Source organism: Ambystoma mexicanum, chromosome 9 (genome assembly GCF_040938575.1).
Source record: "Ambystoma mexicanum isolate Mex_15411 chromosome 9, UKY_AmexF1_1, whole genome shotgun sequence".
Taxonomy (NCBI): domain Eukaryota; kingdom Metazoa; phylum Chordata; class Amphibia; order Caudata; family Ambystomatidae; genus Ambystoma; species Ambystoma mexicanum.
The window spans coordinates 913,472,097-913,495,383 of NC_090931.1; the positions used below are offsets into that span (position 1 = coordinate 913,472,097).

General features: G+C 45.4%; 1 protein-coding gene across 4 annotated transcripts in view; it reads left to right on the forward strand.

The window, feature by feature from the left end:
• CERKL (CERK like autophagy regulator) overlaps window positions 1–23,287 on the forward strand; it is a 1,041,140-nt gene that overhangs the window by 289,346 nt on the left and 728,507 nt on the right. For all 4 annotated transcript variants that reach the window (XM_069616081.1, XM_069616083.1, XM_069616080.1 and 1 more), the window contains exon 2: window positions 249–491. In XM_069616081.1, coding sequence (XP_069472182.1) covers window positions 249–491 — 243 coding nt within the window. The remainder of the gene's footprint in view (window positions 1–248; window positions 492–23,287) is intronic.

Below are 23,287 nucleotides of genomic sequence, written 5' to 3' on the forward strand. Positions count from 1 at the left end.
TCTATCCGTACATCTTCTTGGTTGTACTTTCCCAGCTCAATTCCCATTCGTAGCACATATTTACTTCCTTTCCTATGCATTATGTCTTATTTGTGTAAATGATCCAATTCTCGATTTTGTATTTGTCCCCATACTTATGGTTCTTAGCATAAAATATATGGTTCTCTTTCATTAGAAAATGAAATCATATTGTTTATGGAAAAAGTATCCAAATATTTCTATCCAATACTGTTGTTTTCTATTTTCAGGCGAGGATCTCAATTTAAATCATCAACATAAAGAGGAATGTTTGGACTTGAAAGACATATTTGCAGTGAAACTAAAACGTCGTTGCTTGGGTGGACAACACAAAGGAGGGACATTGTTGGGTATCACCATTTTTCTGTGTGTGCAAAAAGGACACAAATTAAAGGATTCTACAGTCAATCTCAGCAACACTAGTGAAGATCACTGCAACCTGTGGTTTAAACATTTGAAAGGAATTTTAAATGGTGAGTATTCCTCAAAAGTTCCAATTTTCTTGAGATTACCATTTAAGATCTATGTTCATTGCATTGTACTTTAAATGAGTTTACATTTGTTCAAGTTATTTTTTAACTGTGTTTAAGCCATACATGTTAAACAGAAAAAATATATAACTGTTACTACATTTTGCATAGGTTAACTTGGAAAAAGGCAGATAATTGAATTTGTTTGAAGTCTACTGTTTATGCCTTTATGTGACAGTCACTTGGTTTAGCAGAAAGTCCACAGCTGCGAGAGGGAGCTGACTGGAATTTTCATAAATGAATCATAATGGTGTTTTGCTAAACTCAGATTATACCTGCGATGATTGCATAATTGCTGGTAGTGCATTTGAATGATTTACCGGCATGTTGTTATGCTCGTTGTTTGAGCTGTCAGTAGTTTTCTGGGTGCATCATGAGAGGAGGTGTCTCTTGTACAGGGAACATTCAAGACCACAGGGCAGTCCTTTTTCGATCTATGTCTAAAATTAACATCCTTAAGTGAGAGAAAATGACGTATCTGGTTGGTCTATAGACCGGGTGCAAGCAAATTATCGCATCTCAACCCATAGTAGTGAACATCTTTTAGACTTCATCAAACCAGAAGGCTTTCACCAAAATACTTAGGTTTCATCTTTTCTTGTCACTTGTTTGTCAAATAAATTAATTGTACTTTCTGGCCCCTAAAAGCTTTGACCATTGGCCTGGATAATACCCTTTTATTTTGCTTCTTCGTAGTTGTCTTTTCTGATGGTATAATGCAATTTTGTTTGCAAGTTACAACGCCAATTGATAATCACTTCCTTGTGATGGCTTTCTGCAATTAACCATCATTTACCCCATTTTATCCTCCGTATGATTACAATATGCTTTGTTTGCTTTGTTTTCGGTATCTGTTAGTGTGCTCTTCGGACTAAAGCCTGAGAAAGGAAAGTGGATGTGGTGTTTGGAGTTGATTCCATTTTTTTATGCTGTTACATTTATATTTGTCGTGTCCCTCCTCTCTCCCATCGATTTTGTGAGGGACATTTTTACTAACAGCAGGCCAGGGAATTTTAATTCGATTCCTGGCACATTCGGCTGCTCAAATGCTTGTTGCCAATCAGTCCTAATACAATTTGTTTCTTTTAGCAGAAGATGTCCAAAAAAAGAAATTTGGCAGCACCATTCTAGATCAAGCTAAACTGGCAGCACTGCTTATCATTCGCAGTTTTCATCAAAAAAGGAGGCTAAAAACTGCTTTGATGTTTCCCTTTTGCGAGCATAAGAATGATGTGCAATTTTTCAGAGAGCTTCATCTTGCTGTTGAAAGCATCAGGCCACAAATCATGGAAATCAGCTATGTGCCTAAACACCATGTCCAATCCTGGTGTGTGTGTGGTGTGTCCAACCACAGTAAAACCAACATTTTCCTAACCACCAATGTGGTTGAGGCACTTGGCTAACTGGGAAGCAGACCTACCTTTTCCATATTACGTAATGATATATGATATGATAGTTCACTTATATAGCGCCTATACACAATGTTTTTCAAAGCGCTTCAAGGCAAGGGAGGGAACCAGGGCAAATACAATGACATTCTTACAGGCCATGAACAGTAAGGATGTGAAATTAACTATCGTACTCAGCCTGACGACATTTCAGATAGTGCAAGAGCTAAAACATAGATAAGGAAGGGAGGGGGAGAGTGGGAAGGAAATGGAAACAGACAGGCAACTACCGTACTAGGCCTGACGACATTTCTGGTAGAGCCGGAGAAAAAGAAGAGGTGAGGGAGAGGGGTGCAGAAAGGGAGGGGAGGAACAAAACAAGCGACTATCATACTAGGCCTGACGACATTTCAGATAGTGCAAAGAGCTAAGGCATAGATAAGGAAGGGAGGGGGAGAGTGGGAAGGAAATGGAAACAGACAGGTGACTACCGTACCAAACCTGACGTCATTTCTGGTAGAGCAAGAGAAAAACAAAAAGGTGTGGGAGAGGGGTGCAGAAAGAGAGGGGAGGAACAAAACAAGCAACTATTGTATGAGGCCTGACGAAATTTCAGATAGTGCTGTAGAGGGGCCTGGGGAGGAGGGGGAGAACAAGTAAGGGAGGGGGAGGAGACGGACGAGATTGCTATCATACTAGGTCCAGGGACAATTCTGATAGATTAAGTGCAAAGAAGAAAGTGAGGGGAGGCGAAAGAAAATGGGAGAATTGGGAAGAGAACAGAGAGTAAGCAGTCAAAAGAGTGGAGAAGCAAGAGGGGAGAGTGAATACAATTGCAGAAGTCAGTAGTAACACATAACTTTGCAAGCCAGGATACAAGATGAAGATGGGAACAGCATGATTCAAGGCCACCATGCATCCCATTGGTCTGAAGTAGGTACAATTGCCTCCAATCTCCCCATGCTGTCCTACTTTCACTGGGAACCCTGGCTGGCCCAAACCTTGAGAAGACAATGGGCACATGGGAAGATATGATAGAAAATGGTGGGTTTTGCTTTTTACAGCATTTTGTATGTGACGTGTTAAATTCTCATACACTGTTTGGAGTTCTGCCAAATACTCAACACCCTAAAATCTCTGTTAATGTCCTAAACCCCTCAATATCTGCTGAACTACTCACCCATTGATCAATGCTGGCTTAATATCAATGTCATATTAAAAGGATGCAGGCTGATGGATTAACTTCCGCTTATAGGCAACAAATAGAATGCTGACACAAGCACCCCGTAAACAGATTCTGTTCTCAGATTTGTGCATGGATTAGGATGATTTCTTCAGCGCTAATCTAGATCTGATCCACTTAGTAGCTACATATAACCTGTATCCCCACTATAGTCTATGTCATGGACAGATCTAAACCACATAATGCCAGTGTGGTTTCATCGGTTATGCTTGCTTTATGCCTATGGAAAGGACGGGTGCTCTCCAGTTTAACCGTTGACAAGGAGGTGTTAAATGTAGTGGGAACATGGATTCTTATCCACTTGTCCCAGTTTGGCTCACTATTGACACACCTGGCACTAGCAATACATTTGTTCATCATGTACAGCACTTTGATGGCATAGGCTTTAGCACTACAAAAATACATAATATTGCTCTATTGCATGCCAGAACAGTTTCCATAACATGGATGGAGACCATCCCTCAGTGAAATGAGCACGAGCTAATCTGTGTAAATGAAACATAGTAGGCACTTTGGAGGTCTTTATGGGTCAAAAAAAGAAAAATGAACATTTAGCTTTGTTGCTCCAAGAAAAGAGGGCTTCGTAGCCTACATTTTACATTTTGTATTACTCTGAGGGAGTGCAAAGGATTTTCCAGACATAATCATTATTATTCTGTAAGTGAAAGGTGTCCTAAACTTATTTTGTGTACTATGAAATTAAAAGATCAGTTTTATGAATCTGCGAACAAAAGTCCTATGTTGCACGTCTGGTGTTGATGCTTTTGGATTTTTCACTGCTTTTCTACTAGGTCCACCAACATTTCCCACACTTGAGTTCTCTTCATATACCTTAGTGGGGACCCAAATCAGTATGCGCGTCTACAAGGTTTAAACCTAGCAAGGTTGGGGTAAGGCCTTCTGCAATTCAGAGGTGTCCCCTGAGGGAAGCTTCATTGGTTCCTGAAGCTAGGTCCACACTTGATAAATATTCTAATAATAATAATAATAATAATTAATTCATCTTTTATAACATGCTTAATACCAGAGACCAGTCTCTAAGCATGGGACCGGGATTGGAACCTGTGTTGCGCTGCGTTGTCTTTCTTCCAGGACAAACGTGTTCCCCCTGAGCTATCCTCAGTTTAACAATAATAATCCATTGTGTAGTCCAACCGCCTAATCTCGTGTCCTGCAAGAGTGAGTGGGATGCGATATATGGTCATGGTGTCACGAGTCACGGAGAAGCTACATGAAGAGGAATCGCTTCGAAGCTCTGGTAGATGGCATCCTTCCAAGTCTGTTTTTGAATAAGTGTTGTGTTGCCTCTCTTTGCAAATACTGGACTTCTTCATTTCACCAGAAAGGTCCTTCATAGTGCGCTTTTCCCCAAACAGTGGGGGCAGCTGAATCACCAGCTCATGGAACTTGATACCAAATAAAGTACCATTTGCCAGCGCATTTTGCACTTCAGGTCTTGTCATTTTTCCCTATTCGTCTTTGTTCCTTTGTCCCTTTTTTTCTTTTCTTCCTCCCTTCACTAAACATTGCTTTTAAAATGAGAAATATGTGAGCAACCAGGTTTCGTCCCCCTTTGTTAGCATAAGGCCAGAATGTTCCAACGCTCAGGAATAAAGACACATAAAAGCACGAGCAAAGGAAAGCTTTTGCCTAGGTTAGCGTGTACTCTCACATCCCGAACACGACAAATCATCCTAAAATGTTTGTTAAATTGTGAAATACTAACTTCATTTGCCAGTGAGCAGTGCGAAGGTGTTTATTTTCTTGGCATAGAAGTAATTAGGGTTGTAATTGGTTATTTATAACGCGGGGGTTCTAAGATCCACATCGTCTTGCTTCCAAGGCGAGCACGTTGCCCCTGCACTATCTCATATTAAATGCCATAACACTGAACGTTTAGTTTCATTTACAATTCACTGCTGGCTTGCGTTTGGAATTCTGTTTTTAAAATCGTTAATTGCAGCATAAGCTTTAAGAAGCCGATTAAATGGTGTGTCATAAAGGTTTTTATCGCCAGAATTGTATGACCCCTGTACTGAGAATAAACACAGTCAAATAATCTGTTTTCTGGGACGGTTTCCACTCAGGAGGGTTTACAGTGTTTTAGCTTTTAATACATTCTTCAGAGGAGAAACATCGTTTTGCATATCATTCTGGCATTGCCCACAAGGACAGTTCAGCACTAAAATGCTTGACAGTTCTCTTCTAAAAAATACCTGCAACCAGCAACCCCCCACATGTGTTTCTGCTTTGTTGGGCATCATCTGCGAGATATGGTTGTGGTGCTCTGTTTGTTCTCAGTAGAAGTGATTCCTAGTTTCTGGATAGTTTTGAAAGACTTGGGGTTTCACCTTAAGTTATTAATGATAACCCAGACGTGGACCCCTTGCTCTCAGTGCTTGGAGAGACAGTTTCACGTCACAGAGGACACCCAGCAAGGTCGAAACAGAGGTCTCTGGTTGCTGTATGTTCTCATGTTCAGAAGATCATTGCCTTGCATTTCATTGCTCACCCCTCCTTGTGGTCTGGACCAGACTGGTACGCAAATTAATATTTCTTCTTCGGTGAGGTACAGTGAGCTAAAACATGATTGTAGACCCTCATGAATTGGTACCTTCCAATAGAAAAGGCTTTTTCTGCTGTTTATTTTTGTTCTCCACACAGTCCTTTTCGACCTGCATATTGTACAATTTGAAACTTTTTAGTGATGGTTTGGGCTTCCCAGCTATTAAGTATATGTAACCTGCTCAATAGTTTGCTTGTTACATAATGTTACCTAATGATGGACTTTCACCAGGCATTGCACAGGGGAGGTTCCTCTGGCCACAACCCTCCTGGGCCCTACAATTTGTTTTGTAATCCTTTGTTGTGCCCTACTGGGCCCGGCATCAACACTTGCTCACCCCCTGGTCCCTTCGCCTTTCTTTCTCACTCCCCCCGCTCCTCCCGCCTCCCAGCCCACCCTCGTCCCCTGATCGGCTCTTTCCACTTCTGTGCATCGGCCTAATTGCCAGAACCCCCGAGTTAATGCCACTTTCACCAGGCATTGCACAGGTGAGTTGCCTCTGGCCACAACCCTCCTGGGCCCTGAAATTTGTTTTTATAATGCTTTGTTGTGCCCAACTGGTCCCGGCATCCACACTTGCTCACCCCCACGGTCCCTACCGCGTTCCTTCTCCCTTCCCGCCCTCCTCTCCAGGTAGGCTCTTCCCACTGGTCTTAACTGAACTTCCCAGGGCAGCCCTCTGCCCAGCAGCCCCTGCGGCTAAGGGCCCCAAGGCAAAGGGCAGCTCCTGCAGGAGGCGGCTCCCCATCTTGTCTGCAGGTGTCTGCAGGTGTCTGCAGGTGTCTGCAGGGGAAGCCAGTAGCCAGCCGTCAACCAGCAGTGACTAGTAAGGTAGGAGTGGCCCGGGTGGGGAATAGAGCCATCACTCTACCCTGATATCCCTGCCACATAGCAACCTTACCTACACTTGAATAATACTGTGATTATTAGCCTGTGCCACTCCAAGATAACATTATGGTTATTGGCCGTATTTAACTGCATTGTGAAGGCCTTTTCCCACTATACAGGACTCTCGGACCTAGGTGTGTTTTTCTCTGTTATTTGAATTGCATTGTGAAAGTAGTGCTGTCCTTGGTTTGCCTTCTTAGCAAAGCGTTGATTTAGCTAACTGTCCTACTATTGTCTGAGCTCTTATCATTTTCTTCAATTATCTACTACTGTCTCGCCACTCCTTGTCTCATCTGCTTGCCCCCCTCCCTGTGTCCTTCCCTAGTGTTCTCCCTGCCCCTGCCCCTACCCCCCTCGCCCCTTCCTCTTCTCTCCTCTCCCTACCTACTCTATGGTGTTCTCTGTCTCACCTATCTTTTCTAACTGCTTCTCTGTCGTCTATCCTGCTCTCCACACTAAATCTGGTAGGAAGACGTTTATAAAGGACATCCTGGTCTCCAACCCAGGCCTCTCTGTCGCTGACACCTATACCAGTGCTTCCTTCAGGCAAACCCTCACTGACATCCTCTTTGTCGTTCCTTTGCCAGGCCTATGGACTCTTCATATGGTCTCTGTGTGTTCTCCTTTCTCTTCTTTTCCCATCAATGGTGGCACCCAGTGGGCGGCCCTCCTGGCCTCCTTCCACTACTCTAAGGTCATAATTAATGTTTACTGAATGGTACCATCTTGGTCCAAGGCCCTCAGGCCATCCTTCTCCTTTTTGATAGACGCTTCCCGCGCCTCATACATTTCCTGGCTTCTCCTGCTGTCCCCTCTCTTCCCTCCATGGCTTCCTTGCCTCCCCCTGTTGTCTTCTACTTGGCTACCTTGCTCTCTCCTCCTTCCTCTTCTGCCCCACCCTAAGGCTTCACTACATCTCTGCAGGGCGTACCTATGATTTGTACCCCTCCCTGGAAGTCTTTCAAGGACAGCAACCTTCTCCATATTGCCACTCTAAACTCTCTCTCAGCTGTCAAACACTCCTCTGACATCTGCCGACTCCTTGAGGAACTTGACCTCAATGTCCTCGGTCTCACCGAGACATGGTTCACAGCCAGCTCTGTCACAAGCTTTGACACCCTCCTTCCTGGTGGCTACAAGATCCTCTCCGCGCCCAGGTCCAATCGCTCTAGAGGGGGATTAGCCCTGATCTTCCCTGAGTGAATTCCTGCCTCTGTCATTCCCATCCAGGCCTACTCTTTTGAATGCCTCGTCTGCAGTCTCTCTTTCTCTCTTTCTCTTTCTCTTTCTCTTTCTCTTTCTCTTTCTCTTTCTCTTTCTCTTTCTCTTTCTCTTTCTCTTTCTCTTTCTCTCTCTCTCTCTCTCTCTCTCTCCTATCCATTCCCTTACTGTGGCTACCACCTATCGGCCACCTGGTCAGATCTCCTCCTTCCTCTCTGAGTGGGTGTACCTCTCCTCTTCCCTCCTGGTCTCGACCACTCATCTCCTCCTTCTTGGAGACTTTAACATCCACCCGGATGCCTCCGGTCCTTCCGCTGTACTCTTTCGCGATCCCCGTGACTCCCTCTTTCTATTCTCACCTTTGGCCCGAATCACTCTGCAGGGCACACTCTGGATGTTCTGATCTCCTCAGGCCTTCCCTTTTCCATCCCCTTCACCACTCCTCTCTACTGGAGTGAGCACTTTCTCCTTTCCTCCCAGCTCACTCTCTCCACCCCTCAGGCCAAGCCAACCCTTGCACTGCCACCTACCTTTTCGGTTATCTGACCCATGAAGGGTGTGTCAGTTGAGGCTTTGGCCGCCACTTTCTCGTCCCCCGCCTCCCCCTTCGGCTGACGCACACCCTGACACAGCCCTTTCTATGCTCCTCTCTGCTATATCTGATACTCTTGATGTTCTTGCCCCTGTCATGAGGATGTGATTCAAACCCAAAACCAAGTGCAACTCCTGGTACGACTCAGACCATGTCACTCTTAAACGCAAGTGCAGGGTGGATGAGAGGAAATGGCGTATTTCCTGTAAATCCTCTGGCAAACTGGCCACCTGCTCCAAAGGCAATGCCGGCTCTCTGTCCGCACCAAGAAGAGAGCCCTCATCCAAGCCCGTTTCTCTACTCGGCCAAACTCTTTAAAATCTGCAAGGAGCTGCCCAATTCTACTGCAGTCTCCACCTCTCCTGTCCCCTCCCATGCCCTCTGCACGGCCCTTGCTTCTCATTTCAACTCTAAAACTCAGGACATCCTGTCCTCTCTCTCTTCCTTTCCTCCTCCTTCCTATGCTCCCCGCTCTTCCTCTGGCCCTTCTGTGGGACGTTCCGGCGAGCGTCTTTCCGAACTCTGAGGGACCGCCCACGCACCTTCTGATAATAACAATTTGATGTTGCCTGTGAAATACTCGGACAACAGCTTGGCCCTGCATCTGACACCATCACTGATTCTGACCTATGACTCATGGAAAGGTTCTTCATTTGACCTTCCCTGTCCACGGCAATAAGAAGTTGGGTAAAGTATACTCCCCACATGATTAGTGGTGATTAAATGTGTTTTTTAGAAGACTGTCCTGAAGAAAGTGGTCATATCCACAACTGTACCACTGAAACCGGTAGACAGTGGTTGTGACACGGTGGAGGCGAAAATATACCTACCTACACTCTGAACAACCCTCTTTCTAGTACTAAGCACCTAAGGACAGATAATGTGGTTGTAGATGTGTTTGTCTTCTTTTTAGAAATGTGTCTGAACAGGTAGTGCCCTTTTTTTGTTGGCACAATCTTTCTGTTTGGACTACTTGATCTTAATCTAAGTTACCCTAGGACCACTCAGCCCGTCTACGGGATATTAAACTACTATGTACCCACAGTAGAAGGCTGAGAATTTTTGCCATAGGGGTTACTTTTTTAACACTTTTTCCCCACACCTTCACCCATCGGATGCCTGTGACCTGGGACAGACGAGGTTGTAACAATCGCAAGATTGTTAGTTTATTCAAAAACTATTTCTCTTTACCTTCTTTTTCTGTCCCTATTAGATAAGTGGCCCATCAGCGCATTCTAGTACTAGCTGGGGACCAGGTAGGGATAGAAAGAACTTCGACCCATCCTTCTGTCTTCAATAACAACCTTGTAACTCCCAGGCCACTTTCGGGTTTGTTGATATGTGGAAGTTCTACTGCGCCACCAAATAATTACACACAGTTGTGTTTTGCCTTCCTTTTGTGAGAAAATACATATCCGTTAGGGCATTACCCTGTATACTGTTATTTCAGTGCCCCCCACTCTGTGACTACCCTTCTGTGGACACCCCAACCTCCCTCCTTCTCTGCCTTTCCCCTGTTCGCCCCAGACAAGGTTTCTAGAAAAGTCCAATCTATGAAAGTCTCATCAAAACAGGTTCACCCATGTTCCTCTAAAACCATCAAAGACCACATTGACACTCTGGCTCCAGCTTTGGCCCACTCCTGCAACCACTCTTCACCACTGGAGTCTTCCCTTCCCCACTGAAGCACTCTTAAGAAACCCTCAGCCGACCCCTCCTGCCCTACTAACTACCAGCCAATCTCCATCACTCCTTTCATGGGCAAACTACTGGAAAAGCTGGCCATCTCCCAGCTTCATCTCCACACTGAATCGGTTGGTTGTCTCCATGACCATCAGTCTGGCTTCAGAGCTGCCAGAAGCACGGAAACTGCTCTCCTGAACATCCGTGAAGACCTGCTCTCAAACCTCGACTCCAATACCCCTTGTGTCCTCATCTTACTTGATCTCTCTTCTGCCTTTGACACGGTGAACCATGCCATCCTGCTGAACTGTCTCTGTGATAACCTGGGTATCAGAGATCAGGCCCTGGCTTGGCTGGCCTCTTTCCTTTCCGATCGACCCTTCCAGGTCGAACTTGCTTCCTTCCTCTCCTCTATCTCCATCGCTACCTCTGGTGTTCCCCAGGGGTCTACCCTCTCTCCCTAGCTGTTCAACCAATACCTCACACTTATTGCCCACTGCATTGCTGCTCTCTGCCCAAACATTCAGTGCTATGCAGACAACACTCAGCTCATTTTCAGGCTCCCTTCCGCCACCTCGTCTCCTCTCATCTCTGACTGTCTGCTATCCAGGAGTGGTGTGCCGCCAATGATCTCTGCCTTAATGCCACCAAGACTGAGATTCTCCTCATCGGAACACCTGCTCCCTCCTTTCCTGTCGCTCTCTGGCCGGCCTCTCTTGGCCCTCCTCCTTCTCCCACCTGTGAGGTTAAAAACCTCGGGTTCATCTTCGACTCCACACTCTCCTTCTCTCCTCACATCTCTGACGTCTCTAAGAAGTCTCACTACCAGATGCACCTCCTCAGAGGTATTCTTCCTTTTTTCTCCTTCCTCCAGAAGCTCACTGTCTCCAGAGCTCTCGATCTCTCTAGGCTGGACTACTGCAACAGCCTCTTTCTAAATCTGCCTGCTTCTACTCTCCGCCCTCTGCAACTTATCCTGAACAGGACTGCAAGACTTGTCCTTGGCCTCAAGCCCAGGGATCGTATCTCTCCAGGAATGAAATCTCTGCACTGGCTCCCAATAGCTACGAGGATTACGTTCAATACCCTCTGCATTGTCCACATGGCCTTCTGGGTCCTGGGGCCTCAATACCTTCAACTGTCTTTTCCCAAATATCTTCCTTCTCGAGCTCTTTGCTCATACACCTCCAACTTCCTCAGGGTCAGTCGCTTCTCCAAGCACCGAGTTGGTGGTAGATCCTTCTTTGGCTGAGGACTCCTCTGGAACAGCCTCCCTGAAACTTGAGGAGAAACATCTCCGGTTCTAGAAGCACCTCAAAACCTTCCTCTTTGCTTCTGCTTTCTCTCCTCCTCTCCCCTGCTGAACTCCTGACTGAAACTGCACTGGTCACCTGGCTACCCTCTGATGTCGGGCCCAGGTCCCCTGCCCTGCAAGCTGCACACCTGCACTGCCTTCCAGACAACCCCTGCACTTGGAGTGTTTCTGTATCCCTACAGCCCCCACCAGCTCCTGACACTGGATGTCTGCACTCACCCCTGCACTTGCCACAAACTGGCCGCACTTTTACCTATTGTTTTTATTAATTCTATTTATTTGTTTTACTGTTGATCCTATGACTGCACTGCCCCCTCCCCGTTGCCCCCCGCACTTTTCCCTTTACCCTTCTCCCCCACAACTGCGCAATCTCATTGACATCTGGCCTAGTAAGATCGTTGTCTGTCTTCCCTCTCTTCCCCCTCCCTTGCCTCGTCGGGCCTTGAAACACTTGGCGCGTTATAAATGCCATATCATATCATATATTATATCATATTTTAAAGACTGTGAGATGTATGTGCTATCCAGCTTTCAGTAGCATGCAAAGCTATGTATACTACAAAATAAAGCATGTGCGTGGTTTTGATGCAGCCGTTTTTTAACTTTGTCTATACTGCATGGCAAGATATGGATTGATTCTATTAGAAAATAACACAATTGGTATAAATGTAAGTGTCTGCGTCTTGAGTGATTCACATTGTGACCTTATGAAATTGCTACAGTACAGGTTTCATATTATGATCTATGTGCACAGACCCCATTAATTGACATTTGTTTAGACAAACATTTTTACAAACGGTTCACTGTGGAAGTGAGTACCGGAACAGCTCGTTCGATGTTCCTAATTAGTCTTGGGGAAACTTTATGAAAAGTAATTGTCAGGCTCTGGTAGAGTGGCAGGTGACATTGTGGTTGGTGCTTGGTTCCTATACATTTTTCGAACAGTCCTGCATGGGAGGTGGTGGCATTTGCGTTTTTACATAATAAATAGTGTTCCTATGCCCATCACACATTTCTTAATAGAAGTCCATGATAACTCCATAATGATGGCACACCCAGCATTAGTGTATAAAAGGAACAAAATAAGCCCTTGAAAACGTTATGTGGTATTGTGTAAGCTGTACCACTCCTTGTGGATGATTCTGTTCCCCACCAGATAACCTATTTTTTATGTCAGGGAGATGGGACCATCAGAATATGTACATAACATTAGCACAGCATCTGCCAGATATGTATCTAACTGAAGATTGTGCTCTTAACGGAATTTCAGTTGCTTATCAAATACCGCCATTGCTGAAAATGCTTTTTATGTGACACAGCGAGAAATGATAGCAATGAAATTATTTACTTTAAAAATGCACAACTTTAATGTGCAAAGCAGCAAAACAATTCACGCTTTGAAAGAGCTGTGATCTATGGTCCTTCAAGCAGAGAGCTCAACCAGATTTCCCTACACACATGCACACGCACCCCATCCCCCAGCTTGCGCCACTGAACCACTCAAGTTGCTTTTTCGTTTAAATTTGAACCATCTAATAGAAATGTTTCTCTGGTACCATCACCTACCTCTCCCGAGGGTATACATTCCTGTGACGCAGCCTTGGGTGACACTTGGCAGAATGTGACTGTCTTGGTAGACCCGCACAGCTCCCGCAAGTCCCACAGGATTTAACAGCATCAGTTAGACCCCCAGGTATTGGGGAAACTCAGCAGGGCCCTCTTCAGGTATAGACAACATAGGATTATTTTTTGCCATGTTATTAATGCCTCCAAAAATTGTATGATCTCTTCTGTTGTCTGTCTTTAGTGGGCAAACTTTCTTTTATATAACAGAGATATGTTGAGGTATTTGAGCCCCTTACAGGCTTACGAACACAAACAGGACGTCTTGTAGGATTTTTATTCGGCGGACATCTAATTCCACCCACCCCAATCCAGGCACACACTATTTGCCTTTATTTAATCAATTTATTTTTATGAATCTGGAACCCCCAATTTAATAACATCGATCCCTTACAGCTTCCATCCCCTTTCGGCATAAGAAACATACCAGGTTGCACAGGAGGTATATTTACTAACCCTATAGAAATAATTAACTAAATTCCAAGAAAAATATGTTCCACTTCCATTAAATCCAATTGCAATGATGACAAATAATCAACACGCTAGTCACTTCAGTTTGAGAAACCTGAGGGTATTCTCCCAATAAGACCTCGGGAATCCCTTAGTCAGGTGGCAGGACACGGCCTTTGCTGTTGGATCCAGTTCCTGGGGGTGGACTAGTGGGGGAGGATCACCTGCGTAGGGCAACCCAGGGTTATGCTAGGGGGAATACCCAAGGTGAGACGCGGTATGTTACAGGGCAAGAAGATGAGGAGGATGAGATCCCTGAGACCTTTGTGGGCTGTGCCACAAATCAAGCCCCTTTTCTCCCATAAAGTCTCCGGTATCACAATCTATCAACTCCCCCGCAGCCCCCCCATCTGGTAAATCACCTAGTAGTACAAACCCTATTAAGTTGGAAAACCACATCTCCCAGAAACCCTGTTTTCCGTTTGCTATCCGACAACTCTCAACCATTCTTCTCCACATCCTTCTGAATATTCTTTTCCGAACACTCAATTTGCCCTAAAAAAACACTAATGGTCCCAGAATCCCCTATGTTCATTTCACAATCCCAGTTATTTCCGTGTGCTTCACAAATCTCAACAATCATATTCCTCTGATTATCATTTTCCACCTTCCCAGTCAAATGTAACCTACCCTTCTGAGAACCCACTAACCCTAATACGAGGGTTGTTATTCCATGTAACATCTCTTTCCCTTCTGACCCTGTAGGATACCTGGAAACTCTCCCACCTTCTTTTTCTGGCACAAACACTTTTTCTCGACATAACACTAGAACTGTTTACCTGACATGTCCCGACACAAGGGTCAGGCAGAGTCAAGCAATTGATCATAACCACTCACACCCGACGGCCACTTCCTTTCCCCACAGGGGTAAAAGGTGGAGCGAGAGAGCACACGGCGAGAACACCAGACATCCCGATGAGACAGCTACTATGCAACAGTTCAACTGAAGGAGAAAGGCGTCAGGAATCGAGAGTGTGGCAAGGAGAGAAGCAACCTTGCCCTTTTCATCCCAGGCCCGCCGAACCTTCATGGAAGAGATCCTAAGACCGTGAACAATATCACGAGTGTCTTGCAGCAGATGACAATGGTACACAGGGGAAGCCTATGCCGATAATCAGGAGCGAGGGAGGCTCCCGTGCACGTGGTACCGGCCTTGACTCCAGGAAAGCCAAAAGCCAAGTGGTTCATCACATCACAGTCGAGGGGGGGCATCAATGAGAACCGGGCTGTGTTGATTGAGAAGCGCTAAGTGGCAAGTTTGAACCAAGTTTGATGAACTGTGTACAGAACTGTAAAAAGTGTTAAGGGGAGGCCAGCTGCAGAGGGAAAACCGGCACCACGTGGGTGCTAATTCAAGAGACTCTGGTCGGTCCCTATCTGAGCGGAACTATGGGTACCAGAAGGCCGTAGGAGAGTCGCTGAAGGAGGTGAAAGTGGTCATACGTGAGGACGAGCGAAATCCCTGTAGAATCGAAAGTCTTTCTGTTAAGTGAAAGAAAGGGAAGTGAATCCTGCAGTAAATGTGAAAACAAGGGAGACGAATCCTGCCATATGAGAAAGCATGGGAATTGAATCCCGCAAATACAAGCAAATATAAAGTTGGCAGAGGTGAACCCGAAGGAGGGATGCCAGAGAGGCAGCTATAACCCAAGTGCTAGCAGTCAAGAGGGGTCCGAGCCTGGCGGAGGGAGATCCAGGGGTGAAGACATAACCCTATTTGAACTGTGAAAACAATTGAGAAGGGTCAGCGCCCAGCAGCAAGGGACCCAGGGGTGAACCTATCACCCAGCGAACATTGGGAACAAACTTTCATTTGTTAAAGGAACTCTATTTTCGGAACAAGAGAAGCTCTTGAAAGCAAGAAAACATAGATATCCAGGATCTTGATATCATTTAAGAACTTTCTAGGGATTTACACCCAGAAGAGGGGAATCACTGGGTGAAAGTCGTCACCCAAAGTCCCTGGAAAAGAGACTGTGTATTTGGTTTTGTTAGTTGAGTACGTCAAGTCCTCGAAGGAAAGAGACTTTCTAGGAAAGGAGACTTGGCCATTGACGGACCTGAGGACTAACATAGGAACTGTCATCTCCTGCTGCAGAAGCCTGAGACTGTGCTGTGCTGCAAGCTCCCATCTCACCCCATGTCCAAAACTTGGGAAAGGGAGACCCAGTCTACCATATCCTGACATATTATTTGAGAACACTTCTTTCTTTTCTTGAGAACTATCCCACACCCCTTCTTGTATTAGTTGTGAGGTTTGGCAATAGGTTTCTTAGTATATGCCTCCTTTATTTTGACACAACGCCACTATGACTGCCTTATTTTTCATTCGATGGTCGAAGCTTTCTCCCATCTTAGATTTAGGTTTCGAATAGGTGTTTTTCCTACCCGTATACAACTTTCATTGTTCAATAAAGACCCTTGAACTGTGATCACTTGTGTCTGTCTTACTTGTTGTCACCAGGAGTTCCTCACAAAACCCATCACCATAGGTATCTATGCATTTTATACACCTTGAGCATGCATGCACCATGGATTGAATACATGAGAGTCCAGGAGGAATCTTTCATTTGTGAAAAACAACACATTTGTTTACAGTATCCCTGCTTATCCAATTCTCTCTACTTCCTCTTTGTTCAAAATACCACCCACCTTACTCAATATACATGCCAGAATTTCAGCAGCATTCTACAAATGTAATTGCAACAGACTACTAGACCTTCATGTATGTAAATGGCTTTTAGAAAAGACAGTGTATGTTCAGCATATATGTAGAATAGGCCCTTCAGTGATGTTTCTTTTTTAATTACTGAGAAAAAGCATGCCTCTCTCACTTTCAATGGGCACCTTAAACAGTCAGTGAACGGGTAGAACATAATCACCCTCTCCCTTTCGTCTGGAACAACGATGCTTTAAAAACAATATTATGCTTGTTGGTATACCTAGGAATTACTTCAATTATATACTTTTTCTAGGTGGGCACAAAGTGAGATGTCCATTTAACTCCCTGATAAGTCTTCCGTGCTAGACATCATTACACAGAGAACGAGTGAGGGGTTCTCACTGAAGACACACCATGGGACCTAATCTATAAAATATATATTTTTCCAGAAGCACATACACTTCTAAAATGTTCCTTAACTTCTTGGGAATGCACAATCAATTTATATATTCCTACCCCTTAGTACTGACGAATCACAGGGGCCTGAATTTGATCAAATTCCCTTTACAGTATCACTTCCCTCAGGATTATTTCCCCTTTAGATCAGACTCTCATATGAATTTCTTTTCGCTTTTTCAGACAGGTGGGCACTCTCTTAAGGACTGGTTACATTTTCCCCCTCTAAAAACAGGTGGGCATCAGTCAGATAGATGAGATCAGCTTTCCAACACAGCCTCTCTGCTATTTATTCCACTAAAGAAGGCCTGTGGCTTTAACTTCTGGTAGGCCTTGCAGTCTCTGCTAATAATCCATTAGCGGGTCCAAAAGGTGAGAAATCTATTCCTTCTCCTTCCTGTTGTTACCAATTATTCTTTCTCTTGATCAGTCAGTCAGTGAGCGAGTGAGTCTGTCAGTGTCTCTCTATCTAAGGGACAGTGTGTTGAATCTTGTATAGAACGGTAACCCCACCTTTTTTTGAGGGGTGTTTATTGGTCAATGTATGTGATTGGACAGTGTTCCAAAGTGATATCACAGTAGACATACCCTGTTGCAGTCATTGGGCATATTAATGAAGAGGGCAGTCTGATGGGAGTAGCTTCTACACCCAGTTTCCCCTCTATTTAATGTGATGTCATCTCAGGGATTTCTTGCATTAAATATTGTAATTCGTGGGGCTCGCAGGCCCTTTTTACCTTAGTATGACGCGCTACTTGCGTCACCTTAGAAAGTTAGCAAAAAACCTATCGCCACTCTTAATTGGTTGCTCGAGTGGTAGGGTTAGTATAGCATACGTATAGAGAACAATATTAGTGGACAAGGGTTAGTCAGGTGATATATCTGGGTTGTCCCTACAATTAGATGCATGAGAATTGTTACATTAAGACTCCTGATGATTGGTTAATGTTAATGGCGTCAGTGATAAGAGCCCCATGTTCCGATTGGTGCGCCCGTGAGCTTCCCAGCCTGGGACCATCGCTGTTCCCAGCTCTCGGTGTACCTGTCATTTGCAACAATGTTTCACTATGAGTACGTGCAGACAATGTGAGGACTTATTCATGAGCGAGAAGGCCGACTACTCCCACTGTCGCAGATGTCCATTGAGCCTTTTAAGTGTGTCTGCCTGTGTCTTGTAACGAGGGATCCAGACGCCTTCTTTCTCCTGGGCTTGGCATCCTGTCAGGTTCGGCTTGGTCACGTGAGGTGGGACCGTGAGGCAGAATTCTGCACAATTAATATTGTTTTTCCACTGTGTGCCTGGTTTAATTTGCAGGTGTGATTTTAACGTTAGTGCGCGGCGTGCGAGGTTGCAACATCGTGCCCTTGATGGTCTGCTTTTGGAATGTGGGTTTGCAACATTACGACCTTGGCTGTCTGCTTTCGCCAGGCTCATTCTGCAGGATCAGCGACCTGACTCTTGTTCTTTTAACGTCCATGGGAGCTCTTGCTTGCGGCCTACTTAGGCCTGGTGTATAGATAGAACCGTTTGGTACACAGGCGCTTTAGGTTATAGTATCATATTGTCTTATGACCAGTATCGTGTCTTCGTTATATTTCTCATTATGGCACCTGGGTTTAGGAGAAGCGTAAGCAAGCTCTTTAGATGAGTTCATGATGCGTCTTGCGTTTCTGCATTTTGAGAGCCTATGTGGAAAATAATAAAGATGCACGTCCGTGAGTATGTCTGTCGCCTACGTCATAGCACTGAGTATATTCTTCGTGTGGATTGGTGCGGGAGTGTCCAGTGTGTATATTTGCACAGGTGTGCTGACCGTTGGCTAGGTTGTCATGGCATCTCTAACGACGTGTAGATTTTAGTCTAGTTGATCCGTGCCGCAGGTGTCGGCATGGGCAGGGCGGGCTGCTGGGCAGGCAGATGGACACATCCGTATGTTCCTGTACCAGGGTATTTGGTCGTCTGGTAGATGGGCAAACTCTTCTCGTGGCGGGTGCCTGGGCCGTGATCCTTTAGGCCAGGCGCGAGAGGGGAAGGACGGGAGCCTGTTTTTCCATTCTCCCACTTCAGTCCCCCCTCTGGTCGACTTGTCGACCACAAACATATCCTTTTCGTTATCTCCTCTTACTCTCCATATTTTAGTAATTTCTCCTAAATGTCCATAGTGGTTAACATGATCTTCAAATGACCAATACATATATTCACAGGTTCCTCCAGGAGTACAGTATACCCATTTCCCTGTGTAACTCCTGGGGTTTCTTGGGTTCTCGATCTTCACCGATGGTGGGTCCAGGTGGTTGGTGAGGATCTGGTTGCGCAATTTCTCTCTCTCTTGTATGATTATGCCTGTGTGTTGGCCGTCATCTGCTGGCATCAAGGGGTGCATACCGACCATTTCAAGCAACTCGTCAGTGGTGCGTGCCTTCTGGGCCTTCCAAAATCTTAATTATGATCAGTGTAGCTCCAGCCAAAATAGTACAACCAACTATAATTTTCAGTCCATCTGACAGCCAAGATGGCATCCATGACCATAATAGCGAAAACCAGCTCTCATCCTTTTTCACACCTTTACTTTCATCCATCATTTTGGAGTGCATCTGGGCCAATTGTGAAACTGCTTCTGTCAGTGTACCGTTGTCAGCATCGTTGGCAGGAATGAACGTGCAGCATGATTGTCCTATCTTTGCACAGACTCCTCCTTCCATGGCTGTGAGGAGGTCCAATACATATCTGTTCTGAAGTGCTACCATCCTTATAGCTCGCAGCTCCTCTTTTATTGCGTTGAATCCATTTACTGTAGAATTGATGGTCATCATTAGTTCCCATCTAGTTATCTGGAGCCATTTTGCATTTGCGTAAGCCTGCAGTCCCGGATGTATTATTGAGGAGAAGAACATTGCTGCTCTGCTGAATAGTCTGTGTTCTGGCGGAATTGAAGTGAGTGCCGTCTCCGACCTTCCCCATAGGCAATTTCCTGTCAGAGGTTCTCCTTGTCTTTTCCTTCTATTTAGGACAGTATTATTGCCGCTGGTCCTGTTACCTGGCTTCTCCTGAGGTGGTGCAGATCTCTTCTTTCTCTTGTCCCCTTCATCCATTTTGGGAAAGTTCGCCACATTCACATGCTTCTGGGGTACCACTAGTGATGGTACATTGACGTGCACCATTGTGCATACACCATTCCACAGAGGGGGCAGTGTGTGGTATGCCTTTTCTCCACAGGCCCAGTAATGGTCCATTATTACTGCTGTTCCTGCTCCCCCCTCAGGTAACTCCATCACGCTGGCACAATTGGTGTTGTATCCTACGTCCACCTCTCCTTTATGTTGGTAGCATACCTTAGGCGCAGTCAGCGGCAGTATTGTTATTGGGTCTTCATCCGTCTCTATCCACGTGAGCATGGGCACGTACTTGATCCAAGTCGTCCAACATCTGTGGTTGTGTGCATCGATAGTTGAAATAGTTTCTTTTGTTACCATGTTGCTGCCAATCACTCCTATCTCCCATTTGTTGTCCAAGTACACCTTCCCCGTTATCGTCACCAGTGGCCTCTCCCAGCATCCTAGTTTACCAGGAACTTCAGTGGCGTACCAATCACATGGTAAATACTGCAGTATTACTTTCTTTGTTTCCCCTTTTGCAGGACCACTTGTTATGTATCTGAATGCTTCAGCATGTAAACTGCTCTTGTGGTAACTCAAATAAGTCTTGAGGAAGTTGTTTTCGTATGGGTATGAGTCTCGTGTTTTCCACACCATATGCACCACTGTCCCTTGAAATCTTCCTTTCGTTTGGAACAGTGCCAAGTATATTATGCATCATGCTGTCTTCATCTATTTCTGTGGCAACAAATGTTCGAGAAGCGCTCATGGCGTATGGTATTAATGAGCAAACGTAGCAGCTGTCTTCTGTTGTCTGCTTACCAATGCGGGTCATGTGTTGGTACCATATGTTGTTTGAGACGTGTGCTGAATCTTGTATATAATTGTCAATACCTTTATTATCTGAGTATGTGCTGCGTCGAACTCTATTTTGCTTGTGCGCAATTTTACTAATATCACCTGACGTAACACCTGTTGCAGCTGGGGATAGGGGTGTATTAGGTTTGGGTACAGCAATAATATTGATAGCACAGCTGTATTGCCATACAGAGGCAGCCAAGAACCCGGTGATCATCAAAATCCCTATTATTTTTATTACATATGCTAATTTCACCGGCATTTTGCTCTTACCTTGCTGCAGTCCGGCAGCGCATTCTTGCGACGTTAGAGTTGTCCGCCTGAAAATCCTCAATATGCTGGTTATTAAATGTTAGTTGTTGTTTTTTAAGCTCTCCCTATCAAATAGTCATTCAGTGCCCAGGCGAAGAGCTGTTCCCACGCTAATCTAAGCGCTCTATCTCTTAGGGCAGGCAAGTATGGGTGGAGGTGGGGCATTGAGTATTCTATGGCCAAGAGGAATGCTGTGTAGTAGACACATACCCTTCTCTTTTTCAGGTACGTTGGCCTTTTTATTTCATATACAAATTGGTGTGACAATTCTTCTGGGTAGTTATCGTCTGAGGGTACCATCTACTCCTGGGCAGTGAATTTGTTAGTTATCTATTTTCTTAGCAGTACAATAATACGCAGTTCCTGCATGTGCGAGAGAAAAGAAAAGAGAGCATTCACGTGTTTACATGTGTACTTGTGCAAGACAATGTCCTTCAGTTCAGTTATTACTACCGTGGGGGTAGGGGTCAGTGGGTGGTGGGCAGGGGGGTTTGGGCTCAACTGGTGGAAGTATCTTTACTCCTTGAGCGTGTGACCATGGGGTGGGCAGTATGGTGATCACCCCTTTCTTCTTCAGTTATTGTCTCTGGGGAGTCTGGGGAGTGACAGGGTATGGGAACACTTGGGCCGTTGGCTGTGGTAGAACTTCCTTCCTCCGTTGGTGATGTTGTTGCTGTTCTCCCAATGGACCTGTCGGTGGCGCTGGGGCGGGTCTGGAGTTTGTAGATCTTTACATCGTGTAGGTGGTTCCAGGCACGCTTGTCCTGTAGCTTTACTGCTCTCGTTGATACCTCCTCTACCAGATGGGGGCCAGTGAATCGTGGACTATTCCATTTCCTGTTGAAATTGCAAAGTAGTACGTGGTCACCTTTAGCAACTTTACACAGTCCTTCCTTTTCCAATTCTTTATCCGCGTCTTCTTGTTGATTGCTGTTAGACCCGCCCCGTGTGCGCTCGAGCTGTTGAGACACAAACACTACACTAGTAATCAAAGAAGACACATATTGGTACATTTCATCACCAAGAACACTTGCTGTACTTTCGTGGTCGGTAAATGCTCTTGATGTTGGCGTTAGGGGAAGGCGCATTTGACGTCCGGTAACCACCTCGTGTGGGGTGAGGTGGTGGTCGGACCCTGGTCTATTCCTTAGCTCAAATAGGGCTAATGGAAGGCAATATAACAACTCTTCTTTGTTGTTTGCTGTATCTTTGCAATTGCCTCCTTTAATAGGCCATTCAGGCGTTTACATACACCGTTGGCCTGTGGGTGGTATGCACATGCAAATTTATGCTTGATGTTCAGCAAGGATGTGATGTGCTGGAACATTTCGTTTGCGAAATGTGGGCCATTGTCTAACCTTAACACCTCGCACACTCCCCACCTGGGGAAGACCTCCCTCACTAGGAATTTAGCTGCTCTAAATGCATCTGGGTGTGAACAGGGCCCTGCCTCAATCCACCTAGAGAATGGGCATACTACTACAATCATATACCTGTTTCCTTGACATATGTTGATCATATCAACATAGTCAATATGGAGATGCCGGAAGGGTCCCTCTGGCCGGGGTATAGTACCTCTTATCACCTTTAGAGTATGGCCGGCCGTAAACTGTTGACATGTAAGACAATTACTGATAAAATTTGACACATGAGAATTTAACTCGGGCAGAACCAGTCTTCCCTAATTCGTGCTGCAATTACTTCCTTGCCTGTGTGGGCTGGATGATGTAGTTGGCTGAGGGCGGTGTTCAAAAGTGCCAATGGTATTACAACCTTTCCAGTGCCACCCTGACGCCATAGTGCGTCGGTTGGTGACATTGTGCATCCTCTTTTTACCCATATTTCTTTTTCGGCCATTGGTGCAGCCGCTTGTAGCTCCATAATCTGTGTGGCTGGGAGATGGGTGTACCCTTCTCGTATCAACATCTCCTTAGCCATTCCCCTCCCCCTCCCTCTCCCTCTCTGTGACTCTGGGGGGTTCCATATCTCACCAAAGTATGCAGCATACTTCGCATGTGCGTCTGCTGCTGCATTCCCCTTCGAGACGTGGTCTTCACCATTGGTGTGTGCGGTGCATTTTACTAAGGCTAATTCTTGGGGGTCATTTATTACTTCAATTAGTTCAGCCAATAAGAGAGCATGTTGCACTGGAGTGCCATCAGCTCTCCTAAACCCTCTTCTTCTCCATTTCGACAGCCCTGAGTGGACAGTGGATGTAACATATGCGCTGTCGGAGTATATGGTCACCCGTTTGTCAAAGCTTTCCTTCAACGCCAAGATCAGTGCAACTAATTCCGCTGCTTGAGCAGAGTAATGCTGTGGTAAT